Genomic DNA, 27,790 nt, shown 5'->3' with positions numbered 1-27,790 from the left:
ATAAACCAGCCAGGGTGAAGGTACACTAGTACATCAGACAATCCCATTATAGGGATAGGTGGTGACGTTAAAAGCTGTGAAGACAATAGGCTGCCATGTAAATCTGATGGACTGCGAAACGATTGGTTGATAGTGCAGCTTAGAGATAACGGTTTCTCTAAGTAGAATCAACACCATCTAGTGGAGTAGATGGTAGGAGGGGACACCATCTACTGGAGTAGATTGGGTCAACTCCTACTCCTCCGCCACATCCTTTTCCTCCACCACCTCATCCTCCTTCACCCTCTTCTTCCTTTTCCACCACCTCATCCTCCATCACCCTCTTGCTCCTTCACAACCTCCTCCTCCTCCTTCACCCTCTTCATTCTCCACTATCTCCTCCTCCTCCTTCACCCTATCCATTCCCCACCACCCCCTCCTTCACCACCACCACCACCACCACCTCATCCTCCAGGGGGAGCTGGACAACCAGACCGGCCACACAGACACTCCTACTGCTGCAGGGGTTCATCTGCTTCCTAGCTCCTCTCTGTCCATCCAATCAAAAGTGAACCACCCATGACCTAACATTACAACAATATCCTCTGATCCAACATCCTCTCTGTAACACAATGCTGTATATTCTCAGTCTGACCCAGGAGTGAAAGGCTGGGATCTCAATCAGAGGCAGCATTATCTCAAGTTCTACTATCAACCAATTGTATCGCAGCATACTGTGTTACGGCCAATCACATCACTCTGTGGGCATATAAATGGATTGTCGTGAGCCCTGCTATGGAGAGCTCTTGCCGGTGGATTCACTTACGAGACTCTGTTGACGACAGCATCCTCATCCTCGTGGTCATCTGAGGAAGAGACAGAAAGATAAGAGTTAACCACGTTATAAAACCCTATACACTCTGAGATAGACATCTTGAGAGGATAGACCGACAAAGAGACAGACACAGTGGCCCTACTACTAGGATGATAGCAGCTCTAGTGAATGTGTATCATTTGCTGGAGGAGCATGAAATTCTACGTTTTCTATGTAAAATCAGTAACAGATGAACTGTTATTATGTTTTCTTTTGAATATGATAACAGTTGTGTCTGAACCTTCTGGCTCGACAAAACCATGCATACTGAGCTGTGTCATACGTTCAATCCTTGAAAGGTTTCATTTTGTTCCGGTTTGTGTTTGAACAAGCCTCTGCCTACTGCGAGGTAAACAACAAACCAGGAGTATACACCCAGAGCTGATAGAACAGCACTACTGAACCTAGTGCAGACTCCACCACCCCGGTTCTAGACTAAGGGCTGACTAGGTCACACCCAGATAGTGTGTAGATCAAACTGGGTAGAAGACAGATGAAGAAGATATACTTTATCGATGGGATGTGTACAACCCATCATTTTTCTAAACTGTCAAGGAAGCTTGGATAATAAATGACTACTGCTTGTTGTGTAACTGATTCAGAGGACAGTGTGGTTTGGACAGGGTCTGTCACTACGACTATACTAGTGATGACAACAACACACAGGGGTGGTTCCAGCTGGGGGTGTGTCTTGTTCAAAGTAACAATAACTGACTGGCGGACTGTCCACATTACAGGTATGGGTGTGGATGATTTAGACACAAACGCCTCTCATGCTTTATTAGGGTTATGAAGGTTAGGGTGAGAAAGTTATGTTTACAAGGGTTAGGCACTTATGGTTATAAGGGTAAGGGTTAGTAAGTCAGGTTATGAGGGTTAGGGTTTGAAAGTTAGGGTTATAAGGGTAAGGGTTACTAAGTTAGGGTTAGTAGTGTAGGTAGGGGTTATGGTAATTCAGTAAAGCATCTCCCCACTACAGCAGAATACAAGGGAACAACTCACCGCTCTTCCTTTTGTATCTGGTGATGATGAAGTAGGACACGATATAGAGGACCGCAAACAGCAGGAAGCAGATCTGAAAACACAACACACAGCTCTTTGGCCATTGGAGTCTTAAACACAGTAGCCTGTTAATACTACAGTCTGTTAACACACAATCTAATCTTATTACACAAAATATCCTAAGTAATGCATTATAACATGTTAAGCATCCTTACATGCTTAGTTGTACCCTGACAGGCTGACACACATACGTCAAGTGACATTAACCGCAAAGGACATGGGAAGAACATGCAAACTCGAAAGTCTTTTACCCTAGGAGTCCTGATAAAAACAACAACTCTTCTTAACGCTGTGCAACAAGGAAGCAAGTCCTCATTGATTAATGAACACCACAGTGTCCAATTAGGCCAAGTCTAGTCCACATGGGATGTGTCTGTAAATAACCATGTGTGTGGTGTCGTGTATTAGGTGGCTGAGATGGACACCCTGGCTGGACGGATTCCCAGAAAGATCCCCTTCCACATGTCCCACATTCCCCAATGTTCTGAGAGTACTACGGGGGCTGTGCTAAGCATAGTATCACCTATCTCAGCAGCACCTAGCTTAGCAGCCTCTAACTCCACAGCCCATATCATGTCTCGGTTCACCCTGTCATGCCCCCTTCGTGACTCATGATAAAGCACATATCGTTGCTCCTGAGAACTAGTGGAGAGTTGGCGTGTAGCGCTCCCACGCTAACACACACTGCTGCTTAATATCCAAAGCTAAACACCAAGGCACCTTGCATGGGTGACAAATAAGGGTGACAAATTCAGTTACTACCACTGGACAAGCGCCCCCCCATACAAACACAAACACTCTATTTATCTCTCCAACTGTGATGTGAACAGATATTTAACAAGAGCGAGAGTGACTTCGTCTCATCGGCTCAGCTAGCAGGGATGAGTTTACCGCCTGCGGCAGGGTGTAGAGCTGATAAAGTGTCCAAGACAAGCCAGCAATATGTTTGGAGATAAGACATTATACCGAAGCTGCTCGCCCTAAGTCCCCTTCTCTCTGGTGACAAGCACCGTCCTAGTATTAAGAGACAGGCAGAAATCGCTAGAAATAAGTTTTCTGCAAGTGGGTTCCCAGATATTTTGGGATAGTTTGACACCCAGTATTTTACATGTGGTGTGTGAAGTGGGTTGCAGCTGTCAATACTGTATTAACAACATATACATATACAACACAACAATAATACTGTTATACACTGGCAACTGCCACACTTATTAAGGTTCGATGTGCTACCTTACACACAATGAGCAGTAACAGCATGATCTAATATTCATGAGAGCTCTGATGGTGGAAGGAAATATCTGAATAAGGACACTACAGACTATATGTGACGAGCAGGGCTGTCAAAACATTGAGCAATTCAAATATGAGCTGCATAATCAAACGTACGTTTCACCATGTATCAAGGCAGAGGTCAAGTATGTATTAATTATTTGAAGCCCAGATCCACGACTTCCCTAACTTCCGTTTGGTCAGAATAATAATCATATTTAATCCTATATCGACAACATTGTAATCGAAGGTCGACCACACGGATATGTGTCAAACTGGAAGACGAAACAACGCATAACGTTTAGATTTCTACTGTACGCAATATGAGTTTGGTAGGTGAAGTGTATAACAGTTAACATTTTTCCATTAAACAATATATGGATTGACAGGTCAGGCTAGCAGCGATGCTAACTCTGCATCGGCTTTGTCATTACCGAGGAGTACTGATTAGCGTTATAGAAAGGGCGGGACTATGGTCTGGGCGGGACTTTCAGTTGCATGGGTTTGGCGGCCAGAGACAGATATTGCTTTGTCAAATTCTCCATTAAAACTCCATATATATATTCTTAGTCATTGTGGTTCATTGTGTTATGCTTGTTCTTCTCGTTTCGGGGACTGTTAACTGACAGGAAATACAACACCGGAAGTTGAGTAGCGGTAGACCGGGTTAACGCTACAATGCAGGATCCTCGCTCAACCATCTTCATCACGCAAACAGCGGTAGGCGCTAGCTGGGTTAGCAGTCTACGGTACTTACGATGTACTCTCGAACTTGGCTGTGGAAATTCTGTTCTCTGATCGTCACGTCGTCTTCTTCCATTCTTCATATTGCAAATGCAGGTCTATAGACACGCCACATGCTAACTCGTATGACTAGTGGTCAGAGCAGAAACTTGTGAAGGATGATTGCCGTTGAGTTTGACAATGCAGGCAAACCGCTCAAAAATAACGCCCCAAAATAAACGACGTCGTCACTGAGCGACACGACGCTACTCGGCTGCGCCTTCGGTGAGCTCTGTCATGTGGTTGCCAGGCGTGTATACACATGTTCAACTTTTTACCCATGACTATATATTATATTGAAAACGGAGGGTTTGGGCTTAACACGTCACTCGTGTTATTCTTATGGATTGAGAAGAGAAGCTAGTGAGGAGGAACAACGCTTAAGTGCGTTAGCTTAGCCAACTAACGAGCTGCTAATGGTCTGTAAGCATTAGAGGACATTTGTGTGAGATATATAATCATGAAGGGACAAGTGAAAAAGAAAGTCTTCAAAAAGAAGAACAATGAGCAACTGCGTAAGTACATGGCGACGGTAAAAGAGTTCCTCCAAAAAAATGAAGGTGGTGGACCAGGTAAAGATGATGAAGATCATGATGATGGAGGAGGAAGCGGCCAGGAGGACAACAAGTACAGTGTTAAGTTGGTCCAGAGGAAAAGTCGCAAAGAGATGAGAAAAGAAAAGAGGAAAATAAAAAAGGCTAAAATGAAGTGCTACTATGAGGGGAAGAAAGAGTTATTACAGGAGGAGACAGCCACTGAACCCCCTAAAAAAAAGAAGAAAAAAGCCAAGGCTGCCCCACAGAGTTCAGACACCGACGGTACACAACCTCCAGAAGGCAAGAAGGGAAAGAACCACGACAAAAAGCTCGAAGAGGAGAGGAAGAGAGTTCTGCTGGAGGACAACGAGGCTGAGGAAAGAGAGATCAAGATGATGGAGAAATTTTTGGGCTACAACAAGAGGAAGAACAAGAACAAACTACCACAGTCCTTTGCCGATGACGGGCTGGACTACGTCCTGGGGGTGATTGGCTCTGGGGCAGGGGGGGGGGTCATGTATGACAGTGAGGAGGACGTAGAGCAGGCCAAGGAGAAGTTTGCCCAGCTTGATCAGAGCGAGTCGGAGCTGTCCGATGATGAAGAGGGGAGTGAGAAGGATGAGGCAGCAGGCAATGAAGGTGGGGAAAACGAGGAAGGAGATGATCTGGAGTCTATAGATGAAGTCATCGAGGATGATGAAATTGAGGAAGATGATGAGGGCATGGATGAGGAGGACGACGACGACGAGGATGAGGAAGAGGCGATGGAAGATGAGCAGAAGGAAATAGATGAAGCTCCATCAGCCAATGAGGGCGAAGATAAGTCAGAAGAAAAAGGAGACACAGAGACTTCGTTGCTCATTCCCCAGCCTGTATGTATATTAAGCACTTTCACGATTTATTAATAGTTTTAAAGTAATATAGAACTAGGGATGGCTTTATGAGGCATTGCATTCATACACGATAGCTTGATGCTTAGGTTGTCATTTTGCGGACACTTTTGTCCAAAGCGACTTGCAGTGAACTTGGGGTAGGGGTCTTGCTCATGGATGACTGCAGGTAGCCTGCAGCCATGGGGGTTCAGACCCAGAACCTTTTGGATTGGAGTTAAACGCCCTATCCCCCTTGCTATGTTGTATTTTTTCTTTGACTGAGTGACTGTGATTAAGATATACTTTACGCAGTAAATCCACTGTATTGTCAGTCTGTTATTAATGTCGGCTGACTGTTGTCCGGGTTCCAGGCTGCAGTGAAGTACATCCCGCCTCACCTGCGCGTCCCGGGGGATGATAAACGCCGAGCGGATCTGGAGACGCTGCGGAGGAGGGTGAAGGGGCTGCTGAACAGGTCCGCAACAACATCCTGTCCCCGAACCGCATCCCGGGGTTTAGTATGGTCCTGTGACCGGCTGTTCCTCTCTGTGTGTACAGGCTGAGCGAGGCCAACATGGCGTCCATCCGTGCTCAGCTGGAGGAGATGTACATGAGCTCCAGCAGGAAGGACATGAGTGACACGCTGACTGAGGTGGTGCTGGCCGCCTGCGTCACCCCCAGCCTCATGCCTGACCGGCTGCTGCAGGAACACGTGCTGCTGCTCAGCCTGCTGCACCACTCCGTAGGCCTGGAGGTAGGCCCGTCTCTATAATATGTGCTCTTTATTATCTACAGTTAGGCTTGTCTCTACTCTTTATTATCTAGTATGCTGGTCTGTACTCTTAATTATATAGACGTAGATCCGTCTCTACTCTTTATTATCTACAAGTAGGTCCAGGGTCTCTTTATTATCTACAGGTAGGCTGGTCTCTACTCTTTATTATTTATCGGTAGGCTGGTCTCTACTCTTTATTATCTATCGGTAGGCCAAGTGTCTCTTCTAGAGGTAGGCTCGTCTCTACTCTGGTCCCCATTCTAGAGCGTGTGTAGCAGGTTCATACGGTAAGCGTGACGTGCAGCATACATGTTTAGTGTAGCTTAATGGGACCCCATGAGAATGTTTTGCAGAGGGGGGTGAAGTCGCCCTAGCTGGACTGTTGACTGTGCTGGGAGAGAGTGTGGATTATTTATGAATCTGTAGTGTCTCTGTAAGAGAAGTGTACTGTTGATGTTGGAAAGAAACATCGATAGACCTACAGATAAACAGACTGGTACACAGATACATGGCTAGACAAAGGGTTAAAGTATAACGTCACGTTGTCTGTTTCCCTCCAGGTGGGCGCTCACTTCCTGGAGACAGTGGTGCGTCGGTTCGACGCCGAGTACCGTGGGCAAGGGGAGGGCAAGGAGATGGACAACCTGCTGGCCATCATCTCCCACCTCTACAACCTGCAGGTGGTCCACTCCCTCCTCATCTTCGACATCCTGAAGAGGCTGGTGGGGGCGTTCGGGGAGAGGGACATCCAGCTGGTGCTGTTCGTCCTGAAGAACGTGGGCTTCTCCCTGCGCAAGGACGACGCCCTGGCCCTGAAGGAACTCATCAACGAGGCCCAGAGGAAGGCCAGCCAGATGGGGCCCACCGTCACAGACCACACCCGGGTATAAAGCTGTGATACGGTTATCAATAACAATATGAATACCTTTTTATTCATATGAATGCATCCAGGTTGTAAGCTGTGCCAAACATCTTCTCCCTCAACTGTTTATTATTCCGAAAACATTTAGGAAGACGTATTTTAAGGGTCTTGTTTGCTGCAATGTCTTGTTGCTTCACGAAGTGCAAATGAATGAGGTTTCCGCATGTGCGTGTGTGTGTACAGGTGCGCTTCATGCTAGAGACCATGATGGCGCTGAAGAACAACGACATGAGGAAGATCCCGGGCTACGACCCTGAGCCCCTGGAGAAGACCAAGAAACTACTGCGGACTCTGGTAGGTTCTCCTTACATGGACCTCAGTAGACAGAAAGAAGCACTGTGGTAGGTTCTCCGTACATGGAGGTAAGAACCCAGAAAGAATATTCTGACATACTAAAAGAACCAGTCAACGTACATGTTACATTTGGGCTCGGTTTACAACAACAAACGCCCTGAAGCTTATTTAAATGGGCAATCCCCTTTTACGCCACCAGAGAGCGCCAGAGGTCCAGGTAGCCGTTGTTAAACTGGGATCTGGGCGAAAATGGAGCGTACTATTTCTTGAGTTTTTGTGTGTTTTTATGTGTGACAGACCCAGGCTAGCCGTGGGGGATCAGACCTGACGCTGCGTGTGTCTCTAGACAACATCCTAGCTGCTGACCAGGTGGGCCGCTGGTGGATCGTCGGATCCTGCTGGTCGGGAGCGCCAATGATAGGCCACACCCCCAAACCTACCACCGCCCCTGGGGGACAGGTACCTGGGCGAATCACACAGCTCTTGTATCACATATCGCATACAAGTTTACACTTAGAAAAAACGCTAAATATGTATTTAATTATTATTTGTTTTATTATTATTATATATTATATATATATATATATATGGCAATAGAAGAGTATACTTGTATACCATTATACACATCATGCAATAAATATATTTTATTTGTTTTATTTTATACTATATTGATAATTTGATTCAGACTTTAAGATTTTCTTCACTTTTGTTCGACCTTCAGCCTTCAGGTTTAACGGCCCTGAGTGAAATATGCTTGTTGTTTCATCGTTACGCTCATGACAATAAACTATAAACTACAATACACTTGAAACTTGAACTTGAAATATCCTCAAGACGACAGCCAGTGTTTCATTGGCTGCCTGCCGGTAGACTGGCAGCTGATTGTTTTTGTGTGTCCCCCCCCCCCCCCCCCCCCCCCCCCCCCCCCCACCACCACCAGTTCAGTGCCAAGGTGCTGGAGCAGGCCAGGAAGCAGAGAATGAACACGGACGTGAGGAGGAACATCTTCTGTGTTGTGATGACCAGCGAGGACTACCTGGATGCCTATGAGAAGCTGATCAGGTACACACACACGCACATTCCCATACACGCATGCAAATTGCCGCACACACACACACACATTCTCGCCACACGCATGCAAATTCCCGCACACACACACACATTCTCGCCACACACAGATGGAGAAACACACACACACACAGACACAGAAAATCACACGCACACCCATACGTCTGCACACGCACACACTTCTGCAAACACACACAAAGGCTTTGCTGTTTGTTGTGGGAGACTATTTCGATGCTATCAAGAAAAAGCCTAATCATAGAGCTAATGCTCTACCTGTGGCTTGCTTCGAAACAGGTATCGGGTGCCAATGGCACAAATACATAAACAGACTACAGATGACCAAATATACCCATATTAGTCTAAAGGTTGTGATAATGAAGGTCCTGGGTCTGTTGTTCAGGATGGGTCTGAAGGACCAGCAGGAGCGGGAGATCGTCCATGTTCTGATGGACTGCTGTCTGCAGGAGAAGACCTTCAACCCCTTCTACGCCGTGCTGGGAGAGAAGTTCTGTGGCCACGACCGTCGCTTCCAGGTACTGTACTAACTACAACCACGCCACCAACCTGGCAACCCTACAGTCAAACCTAAACTACCAACCTGGCAACCCTACAGTCCTTCACTAAACCCTACTAATACTTCAGAAAACAGTTGAATGCATGAACCGTGCCTGACTCAGACTGATCTTACCCCTTAAATCCTCCGCTCTCCTCCTGCCGTCAGACCCCACAAGGAGCAGCTCCTCTACCACCTCCTCCTCTTCCCTACTCCTCCGATTCCTCCCTGCAATATTCTACTAGAACCATGCATCGCCTCCTCTGCCCGCGACTCCTCTTCCCTGCACCTCGTCCTCTTCGTCACTGCACCTATTCCTCTCACTGCTAGGCCCTCAACTCCTCCAGTGTTTTTTCTTACGTCTACTAGACTACTGGAGGTCTTCTCTATCTTTTTCTCTCTCGCAGCGATAGTAGGGATGGGCTGTCCTCCTTGACTCCTTGTCTCCTTGACCCCTTGTCCCCTTGGCTCCTTGTAGATGACCTTCCAGTTCGGTCTGTGGGACAAGTTCAAGGAGCTGCCCAGCCTCAGCAGCAGTGTGTTCTCCAACCTGGTGCAGCTGGTCACACGCCTCCTGCTCAGGAAGAGCCTCTCTCTCTCCGTCCTCAAGGTGAGGCACCCCCTACCCCGCCACACGACCTCTCTCCAACTCCCTCAAACACGACCTCCCTCTACCCCTCAGTCAACATCCTCTCTCCGTCTACTGCCTGTGCGTTATCTGTACAGGAGTTGACTGGTCCTCGTCCCAGTTTCTACCTGTACCTGTGATAACCAGCCTATGTATTTCCTGTACAGGTGATCACTAGTCTGTTTGCTGGTACCTGTACAGGTGATACCTACCTATGTCTAACCTGTACAGGTGATACCTTCCTACGTCGTACCTGTAGGTGATAACTTTCCTATGTCGAACCTGTACAGGTGATAGAGTTTGGGGAGCTGGACAAAGTGCGGGTGCGTTTCCTCCGCCAGGTGTTGACTCGGTTGCTGAAGGAAGCCCAACCTGAGGAACTGACCGCCATATTCAGCAGGTGGGCGGAGCTACACTGATCAGATGACATCTGCTGGGCAAATTTCGCCTTACATTGATTGATGAAGTCCAGAAGGAATATCACGTTGTTATGGTGTCTGACTCCCAGCCGGTTCTGGGTTCGATACCAAATGTCCACAGCCAACCTATAGGCAGAACAAGAAGTCTAAGTGAATGATTTACTATTTACCACCTACCTGCTTTTATGGACTTACAGTGGATTTTGATGTTTTTAAGGAGCAGGTAGGTAGGGGGTTGACCGTACCAAGAAAGGTCATTATGGAGCAGTTAGGGTTAGACAGTACAGAGACAGGTCATTAAGGGAATGAAATGGTATATTGTAATAGATAAATATATCGGCTCGCGTTTTTTAGGTGACCTGATGGCTCTTCTCTTGATCCTACCCTAACTCTTCATACCTTTGACCTCTGTTAACCTCTGACCCTGCAGGATCTCGGGGGTTCCCAAGCTGGGCATGCTACGCGAGGGGTTGAAGCTCTTCATCAGCCACTTCCTGTTGAGTAAAGCAGAGTCCAAAGGGACAGCAGACGACGCCCGACTCCTGCTGGAGCACGCTGACATTGCCACCAAGGCCATGGAGGCCAAAGACAATAAGCTCAGACTCTAACCGCGACTATGGAACCCTGAACACTCTGAACCATACAGCTGAAACGGCTCCACCGCCTTTTATTTTTACTTTATTTGTGATTTTTATTTGAACTGGCATGGCTGGTTTGGCTGGTTAGCTATGATTTTTGGTTTGGTTACAGTTCATTGATTTGTACAAAGTTAATCGTGTATGTTTCCGAAAAAGAGATTTAAATTCGGAAATATGAAAATTTAATTAAAACGGAATTGAGTTTTAAGTGCGCCTCAGTAGACTGTTATTCCCAACTGTGCATATTTCCGAGACGCGCCTCTAGAGGGCTACATTTCCTCATGGAACTGGGAATCCTCTCGTTCCAGCCGGGAGGTCAATTATAAATATCGAAAACTTTAACCAAAATAAACTGGTAATGATATTAATGCTGTTAAACATAAACATTTATTATTTCTTGATCATTATACATAAATTTAGAAGTTCATTCAGCGTTTTCACACGTCGAGCCGGTTATTTTTTCCGGTGCGTGCGCCTGCTTGGCATAGCAGAGGTCTTATGTTACATTTGATGTTCGCCTTTTAATAACAGCCTTCGCATGCGTGCTGTGCATCTAGAGACATTGTCAGCGAAAGGAAATGTCCTTCCGGCTATGGAGGCCCGGTGGTAAAGTTACAAGTAGCCGTCATGAGGAGCGGGTCGATGGTTGAATTATTTATTCATTTCAATTGTCCAACAAGCTTGTGTTTTTCAGGGTCCTCGTTAACACACTGGGTGATCTTAATGCCGCTTTGAAGTGGCGTGGAGAGCGATAGTGGGATGAATGGTCCTGCATAAGGCCTATTGTCTGCAGATGAGCTGGGGCCCCGTTGTGGGCACCTGACCCGCAGGTGAACTCTGCTTCTGCTCCGTTCGGCAAACAGCTGAGATAAGCGACCCCTCAGCGTCTCCTTGTTGCTTTGGTATAAGCGACACCTAGCCCACGTCAAAACGGGATTAGTATCGGATTAACTAAACACGTCTGGCAGCGAGGCCTCGTGTTGCCCCAAAAAAGGTTGGTTTGCAAAAGAGACAGACATACAAACTGCAACCTTTTAGACCAACGGGTAGAATTTGGTATTCATTTATTCGGAATTCAGATTACTTTTTCTCCCACAGTGTGTTTGAGCTATAAAGGAATGACGTTGTTCCCCTCTATTCTCTGCATAAGTGCCCTCGCTGAAAAACGAGGCCCCGACGAAACACTTCGCCTTCATAACTCAAATTCCGATGTAAATCAGACTCCAGTAAAATGTTAAAGATGTGTTGTGGAGCTGTTGACGAGCCGTCGGCGGGTATATATATTATCGGTCCATCATTACTAATACCCATTGGGAGCGCGGTGTGAAATGTTTTGCTCGCCTGTCTGAGAGGCTGTTTGCACCGGCCTGCGGGACGGGGTGCAGACAGCGCAGCGAGGGGCCCTTCTGAGCGGCCCTTCCCACGGCCCGCGGACGAGGAGGAAAACACAGTTTTCTACCAGTCTGTTTTACACGACAAGCTTCGATATTTGACACCAGTTCAGATATTTTACACCCCGTAAGGCCGGAGCGAACAGGGCAGGGGATGGTGTCTGCGGTCGGCTGAACAGAAAATGACATGTGGGTTTTAATAAAACATTTTATTTCCCTTGGTCTGCACCACAAAGACGCCAAAGAATAATTTAGCATGCACTCGTATAGCTTTTATAAATACAGAATACAAAAATAAAGGTTACCGTTATTTTACAATTATCCAAGTGAAACATCTTAAAACACCAGACGGACAGGATGAATATCGATTATTATTGATGATTATTAACCTCTTAACCATTACAACCAAAGTATACCCAGTTATAACCATGCGGTGACATTAGAGAAGCCGTATTTGATATGTGAACATTGCAGAACTTAAACCGGCTGTCCGTGCACGGGGTCGCGCTCGGAGTGGAGATCCAACCTTCCACCTCTACCTCGACCTCGACCTCGACCTGTCCCATCAAACACAAAGAGGCCTCTACTCCAGAGGATTACAGAGGCAGCGGGTTACATGCAATTGCATCCGGTGTAAAAACGTTTCTACAGTTTTAGCTTTTAGGGGTTTGGGGGGGGGGGGGGGGGGTCCGGGTTCACGGCTGGAGTCTCGAGTCGCTCGTGTGATTTCTCTCGTCGTCCGAAGAGCAATCCGACGAGTTGTACAAGAATGTCCCTCTTTCTCCTCCTCCTCCTCCTCCTCCGCCATCGCCTCCTCCTCCTCCTCCTTCATCATCGTCGTCGTCCTCAGCACTGTCCCTGAAATCCCTGATGCGTCCGTTCTTGGAGTCCGTTTTCTCCGCGCCGCTGTGTTTGGAGCCCTTCTTGTCGGCGTCCTGCGCTGCCTGCTCCTTCGCCTTCTTGCTCCTCTTCCACTTCATGCGGCGGTTCTGGAACCAGATTTTGACCTTCAGAATCAAAACACACCAGCACAGACGTTAGGTTAGCCACACGTCTAACACACAAGAAAACACAAACTGGCCCGGTGCGTAATTATGCGTCAAGTGGGCTGGCCTGGACGCATGAGGTCAAACTCGACCGCACAACTAAGCATTTCACAACAGCATCATGATTGAACTAAGTGTATGAAAACATAATATAATAATAGATGATGGTGTGACCGTGTTACCTGTGTTTCCGTCAGCATCAAGGACGTGGCCACCTCGAAGCGTTTGGGTCGTGAGAGGTACTTGTTGAGTTTGAACTGGTGCTCGAGCTCCAGGAGCTGCTGGCTGGTGAACGCGGTTCTGGGACGTCTGCACTTCCCCAGCAGGTTGGACTGCGTCTGAGCTGCAAAACACAAGCAACATGATTTAAATCGACTATTTCATCGTTTCATTATTTATTGTATTATCCTGTGATAGGCGTTGAGCGGTTGGAACTGTGCGTTTGCATTGACATTATTGACATTTACAAACCTTTATATTCAGATTATAAATATTTCCAGTTGTTGAAATGTTGTGCACACAAATAAACAAAATTACAAAACATTGATATGGGACAGATGTTTTCAGACCGGAATAAACGACTTGTAATTCATATTGAGGGCTGTGATCCAAAGATATATCTGCCTCTAAAAATCTTGGCATGCTGTGATAGGGCCTGTAAACCCGCCCGGAGGAGCTATTTGCAACTTGGTTTTGAACAGATGTGCTAAAAGCAGCAGAAACAAGAGGCCAGTATCCGCAGAGCAAACACAGTGTCGGCTGCGGCTTCACACGCCTTCGCTACTTTCCCCTGTCCATTATCTGTCCATTCACTTCCTGTCCCAACACAGGCCGGCTTTCTATAAGCCCTCTGTATCATCATTATTATCATTCAACACTTAGTATCACAGAGGTTATTAATTATAAATCAACATATTTGAATCCAAAACAAATGAACCATCATCCCGGGATGGAGCGGATTGCAAAAACCGATTTGACTCACAGTTGAAGTCGGACATCTTGGGCATCATCATGCCCGCGGTGGAGACACGGAGCCAGTGGTCCAGCTGGAAGGTGCTTGCGGTGAGTTTGATGGAGTCGCTGTGGTGGTGCGGGTGGTGCGGGTGGGAGTGCGGGTGCGGGTAGGGGTAGGAGAGGGCCGGGTGCTGCCCCAGCGCCGCGGCGGCAGCGGAGTAGCTGTACATGGGGTGTCCGTACAGCGCCTGGGGCGGCAGGCCGGAGCTCTGCGGGTGTAATCCAAGCATCGCGTGAGGAGCGCTCAGGTACCCGGGCTTCGGGATCAACCCGCTGGCGGAAACCCTCGGCGGGGATGGCGTCTCGGTGCGTAACGAGTCGGCAGCGCCGGTGTTGTGCTCGGCGGCTGAGGAGGAGGTGAGTCCCTCGGAGCAGGAGGAGAGGGAGGAGGAGGACAGCGAGGTGACCAGGGCCAGCGGTGAGGTCTGCGCCCGGGGCGAGTCGACCGCGAGAAGCGCGTCGATCCGAAAGTTTCTGGATTTCTCCATGAGAGTCAGTGTCGGTGGTTTACCTTCCTCCTCCGGTGAAGTTGGGATCCGGTGTGTGAGCGCGAGGGTCTCAGTGTGACAGTTCACACCCCGGTTTCTGGACGCTGATTGGTCGGCGCGGCAAACAGGGGGCGTATCTCGTTGGTCAACGCGTTACAATGTGACGTGTAGACCGACATTGGGGATTTACTACATGATATTAATGAGCTATTTACGCACACAAGATCAGTTGGACCGTTATTATGCCATATTGTCAAACGGCACTATTTCAGTGGCACCACCGTGATCTATATGAATTAAGATGAGGCTACCTAAGGGCCTGTTTTAGTAAACTCACTATCATCATAAGAACGTCAGGCCTGCAACTTTACAAGACGTATCAGATCTATGAGATTTTATCCAGAGTTAATGAAGAGTTAATGTAAAATGCCGGTGTATAATTTAGTCCTTGTGGAAAACCCCATGAAAAAGGCGAGTATGTAAACAATACGTTTCTTACAATGCAGGCAAAATGTACCAAAAGGAAAAATCTGAAATATAATATAAACAATTGGCCTACTTTTCGGTAAAATAAATAAAACGAAATCAAATATCCTTCTTCAATCCAGGAGGGGGACGTGGTTTTGTGATGGTGCGGACCTCTGTAAGGCCTTTATCAGAAGACACGGAGTACACCGCCCTGACCTTACATCACTTTATTATTCAATTAATTTCAGTAATGTAATATTATACATATTTTGAGTTGAGTTTGAGCATATTATTTTGTACACTTTGTGTTGCTTAGCACAATGTATGTGCAATATATAAATATATATATATATATACATATATATATACATATATATATCTGTATATACATATAAATAGGCCTATCTGTTTTTATTTTTTTTTACCAAATATAGGACTAGGCCTATGTCCTAAATACAGGAATATTTCAGTATTACTAAACAAGCCGAGGTGTATTTTAGACGCTGTGGTGCTGGTAAGAGAGAGATGGGGAAAAGATGGGTGAGACAAAGAGAGAGATGAAGAGATCACTAGAGATGTAGCGAAGGGTGAGAGAGATGGGGGAGATGGAGCAAGGGCTGGACCGGGCCCCTGACTCCGCGCGCCCGGGTCTAATAAGCCACTTAAAGTTAATGGAAGAGGAGGTCACGGAGAGAATTATTGACACCCTGTTGCCCTTAACCTGTCTCCCAATAAAGCTGATTAGTTTTGGTCAATTCATCAGCTAACCGCACCCACGGGACCCACCCCCCAACCCCCTCACCCCCCAGGACCACCCCACGCGCGTCTATTTGCTCGGGGGAAATCAACAAGTCACGCGATAGTTTAAAGAAAGGATTAGGGTTTAATTGAGGCCCTGATGATCATTTCCGATTACGTGATCATACCGCGAGTTTGATGCGCGCACGGGGCGCGCATGGAGGAGATGGGCATGGTGTATCGTTATGGAGACCCGGGTGTGGCTAATGTGTCGTTAGATATTGTTAACGTCGGTTATTATAAACAGTCGCTCTGGGTAACAAAAACACTTTAGAGGCGAAGGCCTGAGACATTATATATATTATTTTTTTAGATATAATTTAACAGAACCTATATGGGGGTTTCTATGAGGCTTTGTCCCTCCTTGTTTAATTTCATTAAAGGCGGGCGTGTATGAAAATTTCTATTAAAGCAGTGGTGAAATATGGAGCCATTTAGTATCGGCCTCTCCACCAATCAGCAGGATTTATGGCTCTGTGTCATCACATCTCGCACGGAGAGAGAATTAATAAGACCCCAGATGGACGCGCACCCCCAAAGCCCGCGCTTTCATCAAAGTTGGTCATTTGCTCCCTAATTACTTTCACAATTAACTGAAGTACAAATCATCGTGACAAATTGGGATAGTTTATATATTAATTACGCTGGCTAAATGTGTTCATTATAAAAGAGCAATTTAAGGAGCCTATACGGCAACATAACATTCCTTTTATCTCGCAAGTGATTACATTTTAAAACATTTGTTCCCATCGCCGTCGTTTTACTCATTGATGTTACCGCTTTGTGAGCTTGAGCATATTCCTCTGAAGACGATAAGACACTTGAGTCTGAATGTATGGCCTAGTGAGGCACATCCGGAGCCTTGATCAAGTTATTCAGGTTATTTAGTTAATCCAAGTTATTTATTTAGCCACTACCGCTTAATTGGTGGGAGACGCACCATCCATCCACGGTGGACCGAGAGCCTGTCTGGTCTCCAAGACCGACTCTGTCTGGCCAGTCAGCCCGTATTGATGAACACATTCCCCGGTACCTGATGGTTTTATAGCCGCTGCTCGTCCACACGGCTCCCCAGGGGGTCATCCGCATAATTAGGACCATTATTATGATTATTATTTATACAGACTATTTTATTATAGAAAAAAATATATATTTTATTTGAATTATTATAATTATAATACATCATAGTTATGTTATCATCTATAGTATAAATATACATATATATAATAATAATAATTGTAATTATAATTATAATTGTTTTATTATTTATTATTTATTATTTGTGGTGGCATCTTTTTTAACCAATGCAATTATTTCAATAAAGCCTGTAGGCTACAAACGCAATAAGGCCTATAACACAAAATATATTTCATTTTTTCATTTTTTAATGGCAAATAATTAAATTATTAATTGTGCTTCGTTTGGGCAAATATGGCTATTGAAAATTCCTCCGATCATATTGTTAATTTGTTTTAATAAAAACCGAACGACTAAATCGTAGCAGGTCATTTGGACTGTTATCAGATTGATTAATTTATGTGGATCGGTGTTTCAATGAGAAGTTAGCCTACTGACGTAGTCAGTCAGAAATATGTATTCGTTTATCTCCATTAGGCTGCTTTTAGAAAAGGTGCACACCAAATAAGATTTCACTTCAATGACGGATTTTAATGAACTGTTTTTAAACTATGTTACATTTCGCACCCCTTGATGCTCTTGCATCATAAGGCCAACATTGTTTCACTGTGTTGTCTTGCCAGATCGCCCTATCCCGCTGGGGTCGCGAGATACTCAACTGCTTGATGTAGCCATGTCAAACCCTGGGTCTGGAGACAGGACGGTTGCAGGCCTGTTTACTGTTTAGTCGTTTAGCAGATGCTTTTATCCAAAGTGACTTATAGTCATATTGTTGACATGTCATTAAGGAGCTGCAGGGGTTAGGGCATCTTGCTCGGATTTGGAAATATTACGATTGTTTAATCAAGACAAGTGTTTTTATTAGTAAATGCACACATAGGTTCATTATGGACTATTGCAATATTACATCAAGGCAATGGTTTACTACACGCATATAGCAGAGTATTTTTTTGGAGACAGAAATAGAAAATAAGAAAAAATAAACAAGTATGCTACTCACTCTTATTCTATAGTTATGCACAGGTCTACCATATATCTACTGTATTTTACTTGGTTTCTATTTACATGATGACGGATCTACATTTTTTATGTAAAGGCTACAATTACATTGAAGATATGACTCAAAGTTATTCTAAAAAGAGTTCCGAAGTAGGTTTGTGTCTCACTGACCACTGTTCCGCTCAGAGGCTTATCTGGACATGTTTGCCTTTCAGAAGCAAAACGTTCTTATTTTGTTCTCGATTACTGTTTATTTTTCCTTCACATTCCATTATAATGAAATCATTCACCTTTGTGAAACTCGTTGGATTCCTTTCTCTGAATGTACACACGCACAGGCACGCACAGGCACGCACACACACGCACACACACGGTCTGTGTGTTGACAATTGTCCTGACCAATCAGCGTCCTGTCCATACCAGAAGCGGATATAGTTGGCTGACCAATGAGAGCGTTGTGTTGTCTTGTAGAAGAGGAGCAGCGAACAGACAGCTGTGCTCTACTGTCCTGCCCAAGGTAAACCACTCACCAAACGGTACTGTTTACCAGAGGGTCTCTTAACATAACCTCACATAATGATCACATGTTATAAAAATTATCCTAACATATGGATCACATGTTGTAGAGGATACGAAAACAGGAAGAGATCTCCGTACAGTTAGCCTGGCTCACCAATGGTTGCTAGCTCCGCGGCTAGCAACCATTCATGCTAACGTCAACAAAGACGTCTTAACACATCCCAGGTCGATCACAGAGGCAATATTTGATCAATGCAGTGTCCTTCTAGTCGTGTGGATCGCTCGCCCTTTGCCAGTCTCACGGTCGCAGTAGATGTTCCTTCATCTTACGCTGAGTCACTAGCTAACCTGCTAGCAAAAACTTGCTAGCACTGGAGCTAACCAAGTTATTACATCACAAACATTACCGGCAACCATAGTCAGGAGTTCAGACACCGACAATATCTAGACTGTTCAGGACCGAAGTGTGAGGATACACACTGTCGGCATTTTTGTGCTAGGATTGGATGTTAAGTCACGACAATATCCGCTAGGTTACAGAAGATAGCCTGTCACTGTCCAGTCTGTAAACCTCTGACACGTTGTACTTCAGTCTTTTGCGTGTGTGTGTGTGTGTTTGTGATTTTTATTGTGGATATTTCAGAGATTGGGGTATTTTCGTGTCACTACGCAGGCAATCCATGGGAAAGGTCTGACAATGTTCAGCTTTGAGGGAGATTTCAAAACGAGACCCAAGGTTTCCCTGGGGGGAGCCAGTAGAAAGGTACGTCATCAAGACCACGTGAACACTGACTGTCATACATCCTTTTCGTTGTATATATTTACAATGGGATGACATTTTGAACTGTGACAAATGCAGACAGTATACTAGGTTTTTATTGTGTTCAAAGTGTGTTGTGTTTCTCTGCAGGAGGAGAAAGCTTCCCTGTTGCATCGCACACAAGAGGAGCGCAGGAAAAGAGAAGTAATGATAACAAAGCACATGCTATTCATGTATTAACAATGGCCATCATACAGTGACTTGTATACATGCATTTAATTTTGGAAATATAAGCAGAAAGCCTACAGAATAAATGGACCAGAGGTTGATGACAATGTGTGTGTGTACTCACTGTTCTCTCTCCTCTCAGGATGAACGGCGGAGACTGAAGAACGCCATCATCATCCAGTCATACATACGGGGCTACCAGGACCGCAAGCAACAGGTATCTATACACACTCTGCTTGATACTACAACTTGATGCTGATACTTACAATTACTACTTAGATACTTATTGCTATGGGGCCATAGTCCAACCTTTAGCCATCCTGGCGCAAGATGATGACCTAACCCTTTAATGACCTGTCTCTGTACTGTCTAACCCTTACCTGCTCCTTAATGACCTGTCTCTGTACTGTCCAACCTCTACCTGTTCGTCTATGATCCGTCTCTGTTCTGTTCAACCTCTACCTGCTCCTTTTATGACCTGTCTCTGTATTGTTGAACGCATACCTGTTCCTTTATGACCTGTCTCTTTACTGTGCAACCCCTACCTGCTTCTTAATGACCTGTCTCTGTACTGTCTTACACCTACCTCCTCCATAATGACCTGTCTCAGTACTGTTCAAGGCATACTTGCTCCTGAATGATCTGTCCAGTAAACCACTATGTCCGGTAACACAAGCATGTCTAACCTTTACTCGTGTGACCTTTGCGTGCAGCACTCCATCCAGAGGTGTAGATTTGATGAGCGAGTGGGGCAGATCCAGGCGGGCGGAGCCCAGCAGCTGGACGGAGTTAGCCTCAGCCTGCTCACCAGACAGCTCATCTTCTTCTACAGACAGGGACCAGACGCACAGAGACTGGTCAGTACCTGCCCAGCTCTTATTCCTAAAGCATGAACCATACATCTTATGTAAGCCCTTCTGCTAGGGTTCATATTTAAAAAGTAGGAATCATACTCCTTATCTAAGCCCACCTGCCCAGGGTTCATTTTGAAAGCACGATTCGTACAGTTTTTCAAGGTGTGTGTGTGTGTGTGTGTGTGTGTGTGTGTGTGTGTGTGTGTGTGTGTGTGTGTGTGTGTGTGTGTGTGTGTGTGTGTGTGTGTGTGTGTGTGTGTGTGTGTGTGTGTGTGTGTGTGTGTGTGTTAGGTCTGGCTGTGTCAGAGCCTGGTGAAACACCATGGGCAGTTTGTGTCTCTGCTGGCGGGACCACAGAGACAGACCTGCCTTTTCCAGATCAAGAGGATCCTGGGCTTCTGCTGCAGGTACAGTACCTGGACCTCAAGATACTATTATTAATGATAATAATAGATCAAATTAATGTAGCGCTTTTCCCAGTGCTCAAAGACGCTTCACAATCGCTTCATAAGCTATAAAGCATTTGACCTTGATCACCTGATACTACAGGACATTGACCTCAAGATACTAAAGGACCTGGACCACTAGATACTTTGAAATATATATAATAAAATATCTCATCAAAGCTTTGTTTTGCAACGGTTTGCAATCTCCCGCTACCCCATATGCAAATCAGTTGACCCAAAGCAAGGCTGATCCCAAGGTGGAGAAACACTGCACTGGTGTAGATGGAGCTGTATTGAAGTATGGTGTCCAGAGTTCTGCTGAACTGCAGGGACGAGTGCCTGTAGGGTTAGATGGTGTATAGAATGTGTATATATACAGTACATAATAGAGTATGTATTTGTGATGTTCTGGGCTCTGCTTAAAGTGTTATTCGCGCGAAAATTGAACCCAGGGTATTTTTCGGCCTTAAGACCAATAAAATAAGACCTCCAGACACTTTTCTTCGTTGAGAATCAAGTATATAGCTTGCCCGCGATTGCCCGTATGCTACCGTAAATAATATAATAGAGGCGATAACATTTTTTTTACATTTTCAGCTCTATACTCGATTATCAATGAAAAAAAGTGTCTGGAGGGCTTATTTTATGGGTCTTCATATCGAAAAAGACTGGATTCAATTTCCACCGGAATTACACTTTAACTGCAGGAAGCGGAGCCTGTAGGGTTAAATGGTGTATAGAATGTATACAGCCCGTAATAAAGTATGTATCTGGGGTGTCCAGGGTGCTGCTGAACTGCAGGGAGGAGAGCCTGAACGTGTCAGTTCCCATGAGGATGCTGGAGGTGTTCTCCTCCCAGAGAACGTATCTCCCTGCTCTGGGAGATGCCGACAGCGTGGCGTCGCTCCTGGAGCAGATCCTGCACTCCATGGTCCAGAAAGGTGAGGGAGACCTTTACTGGACCGCTAGGACCCTTTTATCTAAACAGACCTTCAAGTTGCTGACCACAATCCCAGAATACGATGACAAGTGTGTGTGTGTGTGTGTGTGTGTGTTGCAGGGTACTACAGGTCCCTGTATGCCCTGGTGAACCACCGCCTGCCGTCCAGTCTGGAGTACAGCGGTGCCCCCTCAGTGCCTTTAGCCAACACCCTCCTGGAACACCTGCTCAGACCCCTGCTCTTCAGCTACACCTCCTGCACACCTGGGGCCAGGTACGTCTGTCTTGATGCCAGCTATGCATTTCAGTGTTTCCCCTAGAATTTTTTTTAGGCCCGGTGGTAAGAGCTGATGGTGTGATTTGTTATACATTTTTCACGGGATGCTAGAGTATTTGTTGGTTATTTCCATATAAAACACTTGCTTAGCCATCACAAGTTGGTTAAGTTATGGACATATAAAGAAAGAGGCTAGTGTTTCGCGGGGGGCGGTAAAAATGTCCATGGTAACGGCGGGCTGAACCAATCAGACGTCGCATTTACGCGATCGGTTCATGGTATAGTTCTTCTGCCGGAGAATAAACAGTGTTTTTCTAAAAACAAAGTTGATTTAATATAAACTAATTTCATGTACAGGAGCATAAAGCACCAATACATATTGAGATAGCTGGTGGTGAGCTTGGATGGTTATGATATTATGGCTAATAATAATAATAAAAAATAAAAAATCATTTTTTTTCTTTTTTCATTTTTTCTTTTTTCATTTTTTTTTTTTTTTCTCTTTTTCCTTTTTTTCATTTTTTTGGCCGGTTGTTGGCCTGGCGGGGGCGCTCGTTGGCCTGGCGGCCCGCCAGGCCTGAACAATGGTAGGGGAAACACTGCATTTGTAGGTAAAACCAGGAGAGCTGGGTGGGCATGAGTTTGCTAATGGAAAAGTGGCATAAAAAAACCCACAGCTGGTTTACACATTACCCCCACCTGGCTAACACACTACTTACACCTGGCTAACACACTACTTACACCTGGCTAACACACTACTTACACCTGGCTAACACACTACTTACACCTGGCTAACACACTACCTACATCTGGCTAACACACTACCTACACCTGGCTAATACACTACCTACACCTGGCTAATACACTCCCTACACCTGGCTAATACTGTACCTACACCTGGCTAATACTGTACCTACACCTGGCTAATACTGTACTTACATCTGGCTAATACTGTACCTACACCTGGCTAATACTGTACCTACACCTGGCTAATACTGTACCTACACCTGGCTAATACTGTACCTACACCTGGCTAATACTGTACCTACACCTGGCTAATACTGTACTTACAGCTGGCTAATACTGTACTTACAGCTGGCTAATACTGTACCTACACCTGGCTAATACTGTACCTACACCTGGCTAATACTGTACCTACACCTGGCTAATACTGTACCTACGCCTGGCTAATACTGTACTTACATCTGGCTAATACTGTACCTACACCTGGCTAATACTGTACCTACACCTGGCTAATACTGTACCTACACCTGGCTTATACTGTACCTACACCTGGCTTATACTGTACCTAAACCTGGCTAATACTCTACCTACACAGTACTAATACACTACCCGCCCCTGGCTAATACTGTATTTACTACTAGGAAATACAGTATTAGCAGGTACTAGGGTGTAACGGTACAAAAGTCACGGCTCGGTACGTACCTCGGTTTTTAAGTCACGGTACGGTACGGTTAATAGTTAAGGGGAAAATTAAAAGAAAACTGCTTGTTTCTCAACCCGTAGATAAGCAGCAATGAAAACACCAACAAACTTGGTTATGGCAGTTGCATTTCTGAATTCCCAGACAGGGGTTGTTGAAATAGTGTTGTGAGCTGGGTTTGCACAGCTCGTTTTTTTTTCACAGCAACGGCGATAGTAACACCTGGATGGTGCCTTTTCAAATGCGTGTGCATGTTAAAGTGCTGTACGTAGACAGTAGACACGGAGAGCCCTCTCCATAGCCGGAGAGCCTGTCGGAGACCCTCTCCGTAGCTTATGTGCGTATCCAATATTTTTTTAACTCCGTCGACGCCATTGACCTATTGGTCGACGCAACAGAGACGGCAAGGGCTGTGATTGGTCCTCTAACATTTTTTTTTTCCTGAATCACTTCTCCGGTTTGACTTTGCACCTTAATTACTTCGTACATTGTTTACTTTGCACCTTAAGGACCGATAAAACACCCAATAAGATTTGAAAAGCTTTGGAGGTTTATTTACAACACTGCTTACATGGTTTGTATTCAACATATAAGATAGATCGGGCAGCGAATTGCATTGCGTATCCGACATCCCGACGGAGAGCTGCTGAGGGCTCTCCGTAGTTACAGAGTCGGATTACGGAGTAGGAGTAGTATACTTGGGCTAAACGGTCCGGGTGGAACTCCGACTTCAAGTTTTAAAATCCGCATCGCAAAACAAGCCTTCACATTCGCCATATTAACGCTATGTACACCACATTTACAAACCGCGGTACACCTCTGTAACCGCACCGAAGTGCCTGTACCGTGACGGTTCGGTACAAGGACGTGTACCGTTACACCCCTACTAGGTACTAGGTGCTCTATACTACCTACACTTGGCTAATACCGTATTACATACACTGGGTAGTAGATACTCAAAACTATCAACACATTTCCAATACCTTCCTGTAGTTTCTGGAGAAGAGGGGAGCTTATAACTTCAGACCCTTATTTTGAAAATCCTGGTGCTTCCTGTTTATTTATACATGGTTAAACTCTCCTCCCCTCCCTCTTGGACCTCCTATTAGAGCAGAGGAATGTCTTTGTCTCAGGTGTATGCTGTTAAAATCATCCATTAAGTCCTTCACACAGACAAGCCCTTCTCTTCTGTCCTCTGAGTCAGAGGTGAGTGTGTAAAGGCATGTAGGAGCCGTTTACAGCCGGCCATAAAGGCCTCAGTCTGCTCCATTCACTGTTTACCTCCAGTGCCACACATTCTGCCTGGCAAACGACAAGAGGCCGTGCTTTCTTCTGAGGAGCAACGAGGCGGGCGTGAGAGGTGCTTGTGTACACACAGGGTCTCGTAGCTCATTATGGGCTATGGGCTGCCTGATGTGGGAGTAGGGAGAGTGAGAGGTGCCTGTCTCTGGCTGTCCCGCTCAAAATACACAATAGGGGTATCCCCATTACATAGGGGTGTGTGTGTGTTTGTGTGTGTGTGTGTGTGGGGGTGGGGGTGGGTGGGTGGGTATAGTCTATATCTCTCTCCTTTTAAATATATTTCTAATTATGATTTGAATTATATAAATTACATTAAGATGAACTCAGATTCTACTTGAACTACTTTTTATTTAGGTTTACATTTCCTTCATTTCGAAAAGTGATAATACCAGTAATAATCCCAGTCTTCTTACTGATATCCCAGTGTCCTCCCAGTTTTCCTAGCGATTATCTCAGTCTTCCCAGTGATGATCCCTGCCCTCCTTGTGATAACCCCAATAAAAATCCCAGTCTTCCGAGTGATAATTCCATCTTCATCCCAGTCTTCCTAGTGATAATCCCAGTGTTCCCAGTAATAATCCCATTGTACTCTCACCTGCAGGCAGTCTGTGTTCGGGGCCTTCACCGAGGACTTCATCGCTGCTCCTCTCACAGAGCAGATCTTCCACTTCTTCATCCCCGCGCTGGCCGACCGCCGCCACGGCTTCCCCTTCGAGGCCTTCCTCGGGGCCCTGGGGGCCTCCGTATGCTCCTCCTCTTCCTCAATAGGCCCCTCCTCCTCACACAGACAGGCCCCCTGGCTCTTCTACTTTGTCCTGTCCGTCGGAGAAAACTGCCTTGGTGAGTGTGTGTGTGTGTGTGTGTGTGTGTGTGTGTGTGTGTGTGTGTGTGTGTGTGTGTGTGTGTGTGTGTGTGTGTGTGTGTGTGTGTGTGTGTGTGTGTGTGTGTGTGTGTGTGTGTGGTTAGAGGAAGTGGTGTCGCGTCCTTTAATGTCAGCTGTTGGTTGATGTTGTTCATCCTGTTGCATGCTACCAGCTGTCTTAATGTCTAATATTGTATAAAAGCATATAATGCAAGTACAATGTTCCCATGTTGAGACTTCTGCCAGGCTTTTAGAGTAGATTGTCTTCTTTGATTATTAAATCAGTCTAAGTGATGATTAAAGCCTTCCTGGAAGCATCTGTTTTTTTTTTATGGTAGCAAGCATTTGTATAAACAGGGTGCTTTTTATGAGCTGGAGAAATTGGGCAGTATCCCATTATGCACTCCTTGCGGCGCTTTATAGCGGAGTGATGGAGATGGATTAGGGCTGTCTGGTACTGGGGTACTGACTGCCGTGCAGCCGGACATGTCAGTGATGGAACGGTGGCCTGTTTCCCCGACAGGTGGTCTCTCTGAGGAGGGTCTCCTGTTCTACTTGGGGGCCCTGAAGACCCTCCTCCCCCTCCTCCCCGTCTCCGAGAGCCACAGCAGGCCAGAGGTGGGCAGCGACTCGGAGGACGACGACGACGGCATCCTGTCCAGTCACATGCAGGTAACTTACCTGGAGGGACACTGTTGGAGGCTGGTAGCGCACCTTGAGAGAGACAGGTGGAGGAAGCTCACCTGGGGAGAGAGACGGGTGGAGGATGCTCACCTGGGGAGAGAGACAGGTAGAGGTAGCTCACCTGGAGAGAGAGACAGGTGGAGGTAGCTCAGCTGGGGAGAGAGGCAGGTAGAGGTAGCTCATCTGGGAAGAGAGGCAGGTAGAGGTAGCTCATCTGGGAAGAGAGGCAGGTAGCGGTAGCTCACTTGGGAAGAGAGGCAGGTAGCCGTAGCTCACCTGGAGACAGAGACGGGTAAAAATAGATAGCCTATCTGACAGGTCACAAGTCTTACAGGTAGCAGAACACACCTGGTAGAGACCAGCAAAGAGATAGGTATGGGTTGTGTTAGGGTTGGGCGATTAATCTTATTTTGATCGCGATTTTGATTTTAAATGTTTTACAGGAAGTGCAGAACAGCTTGATGAATATCTTTACATTATTTTAGATTGGAGCATTTTCTTTTTGAGCATTTTGTGTATTTTTTTTAAGGCAAATTTTCAAAGTTCTCAGTTACAAAGTGTTATTTGGGAGAGACATGCTGAATAAATACATCGTGTTTTCAAACTCAAAAATAATCGTTTGAATGATCGTGATTTCAATATTGACCAAAATAATGGTGATTATGATTGATTCCATAATGGCTGAGTGGCCATACTGCTGTCCTAGACCGTAACTCGGCCTCCTCTCCTTTCGCAAGGACGACCGGCGGATGTCTGTGCAGCTGATAACGGAGGAATGCGTCCACAAGCTGGACTCCAAGCAGCAGACCAACGCCCTGCTGAGTCTGGTGTGGAGGGACTCGGCCAGCGAGGAGGTCTTCACCATGATGGCCTCCATCTGCCACACCCTCATGGTCCAGCACCGCCTCATGGTGCCCAAAGTCAGGTGTGTATGTGCTCTATATCCCGGTTTACTGGCTGGTTGTGTGTGTGTGTGTGTTAACCGGCTGGTGATGTTGTGCGTGTGTGAGCGGGGTTTACAGGCTGGTTGTGTGTGTTTTAACCGGCTTGTGTTGTTGTGCGTGTGTGAGCGGGGTTTACAGGCTGGTTGTGTGTGTTAACCGGCTGGTGATGTGGTGCATGTGTGTGTGTGAGCGGGGTTTAAATGCTGGTTGTGTGTTGTGATTACAGGCTGTGTGTGTACATGAGTTAACGTTTGTGCCTGTGTGTAAGTGTTTACACTGGGATCTCTCTATGATGTTGGCATGGAGGAAACTTAGCCTGGCTAACCCCGTTCCTCTACTGCTGGCGTGTACGGCCTTGCACGCCCCCTCCCCACCTATGCGACTCCTATTACTCTCTTCGCATCTCCCCCGCCAACTCTCTCAATCGCACACTTCTCCAGCTTTCTCCCCCTCTACCTCTCTCACTCCCACGCCTCAACACCTCTCTACTCCTCCACCTCTCACCTCCCGAACCCTC

General features: G+C 46.1%; 4 protein-coding genes across 10 annotated transcripts in view; 2 read left to right on the top strand and 2 right to left on the bottom strand.

Moving 5' to 3' along the window:
* Positions 1–4,155, bottom strand: part of lmbr1 (limb development membrane protein 1) — a 33,770-nt gene extending 29,615 nt beyond the window's left edge. For 2 of the 3 annotated variants that reach the window (XM_056584014.1, XM_056584016.1), the window contains exons 1-3: positions 3,942–4,155; positions 1,856–1,928; positions 806–845 (exon numbers count right to left, since the gene is read on the bottom strand). In XM_056584014.1, the coding sequence (XP_056439989.1) occupies positions 806–845; positions 1,856–1,928; positions 3,942–4,004 (176 nt within the window). In that variant the 5' untranslated portion in view covers positions 4,005–4,155. The remainder of the gene's footprint in view (positions 1–805; positions 846–1,855; positions 1,929–3,941) is intronic. The other variant, XM_056584015.1, reaches the window with a different exon arrangement.
* Positions 3,897–11,073, top strand: nom1 (nucleolar protein with MIF4G domain 1). The gene is made up of 11 exons (XM_056584013.1): positions 3,897–5,375; positions 5,747–5,850; positions 5,934–6,129; positions 6,711–7,034; positions 7,256–7,366; positions 7,664–7,825; positions 8,307–8,428; positions 8,835–8,967; positions 9,466–9,597; positions 9,906–10,015; positions 10,465–11,073. Exons 1-11 carry the CDS (start codon positions 4,428–4,430, stop codon positions 10,640–10,642), a joined length of 2,520 nt encoding a protein of 839 aa, XP_056439988.1. The 5' UTR covers positions 3,897–4,427; the 3' UTR covers positions 10,643–11,073.
* Positions 11,074–12,758: 1,685 nt separating this feature from the next.
* Positions 12,759–14,611, bottom strand: mnx1 (motor neuron and pancreas homeobox 1). The gene is made up of 3 exons (XM_056584855.1): positions 14,092–14,611; positions 13,292–13,452; positions 12,759–13,070 (listed from the first exon to the last, which is right to left on the bottom strand). The coding sequence occupies exons 1-3, from the start codon at positions 14,609–14,611 to the stop codon at positions 12,759–12,761; spliced, it is 993 nt and encodes a 330-aa protein (XP_056440830.1).
* Positions 14,612–18,456: 3,845 nt separating this feature from the next.
* The window catches only part of ube3c (ubiquitin protein ligase E3C), a 30,796-nt gene continuing 21,462 nt past the window's right edge, over positions 18,457–27,790 (top strand). For 3 of the 5 annotated variants that reach the window (XM_056584217.1, XM_056584214.1, XM_056584218.1), the window contains exons 1-11: positions 18,457–18,530; positions 19,176–19,295; positions 19,443–19,496; positions 19,663–19,737; positions 20,234–20,377; positions 20,666–20,781; positions 21,604–21,761; positions 21,881–22,034; positions 25,385–25,623; positions 26,169–26,317; positions 27,067–27,254. In XM_056584217.1, coding sequence (XP_056440192.1) covers positions 19,230–19,295; positions 19,443–19,496; positions 19,663–19,737; positions 20,234–20,377; positions 20,666–20,781; positions 21,604–21,761; positions 21,881–22,034; positions 25,385–25,623; positions 26,169–26,317; positions 27,067–27,254 — 1,343 coding nt within the window. In that variant the 5' untranslated portion in view covers positions 18,457–18,530; positions 19,176–19,229. Of the gene's footprint in view, positions 18,550–19,175; positions 19,296–19,442; positions 19,497–19,662; positions 19,738–20,233; positions 20,378–20,665; positions 20,782–21,603; positions 21,762–21,880; positions 22,035–25,384; positions 25,624–26,168; positions 26,318–27,066; positions 27,255–27,790 lie in introns of all 5 variants that reach the window. The other 2 variants (XM_056584215.1, XM_056584216.1) reach the window with 2 other exon arrangements.

This window comes from Gadus chalcogrammus, chromosome 23 (assembly GCF_026213295.1).
Source record: "Gadus chalcogrammus isolate NIFS_2021 chromosome 23, NIFS_Gcha_1.0, whole genome shotgun sequence".
In the NCBI taxonomy this organism is placed as follows: domain Eukaryota; kingdom Metazoa; phylum Chordata; class Actinopteri; order Gadiformes; family Gadidae; genus Gadus; species Gadus chalcogrammus.
This window is presented reverse-complemented; position numbering and strand designations above follow the sequence as displayed.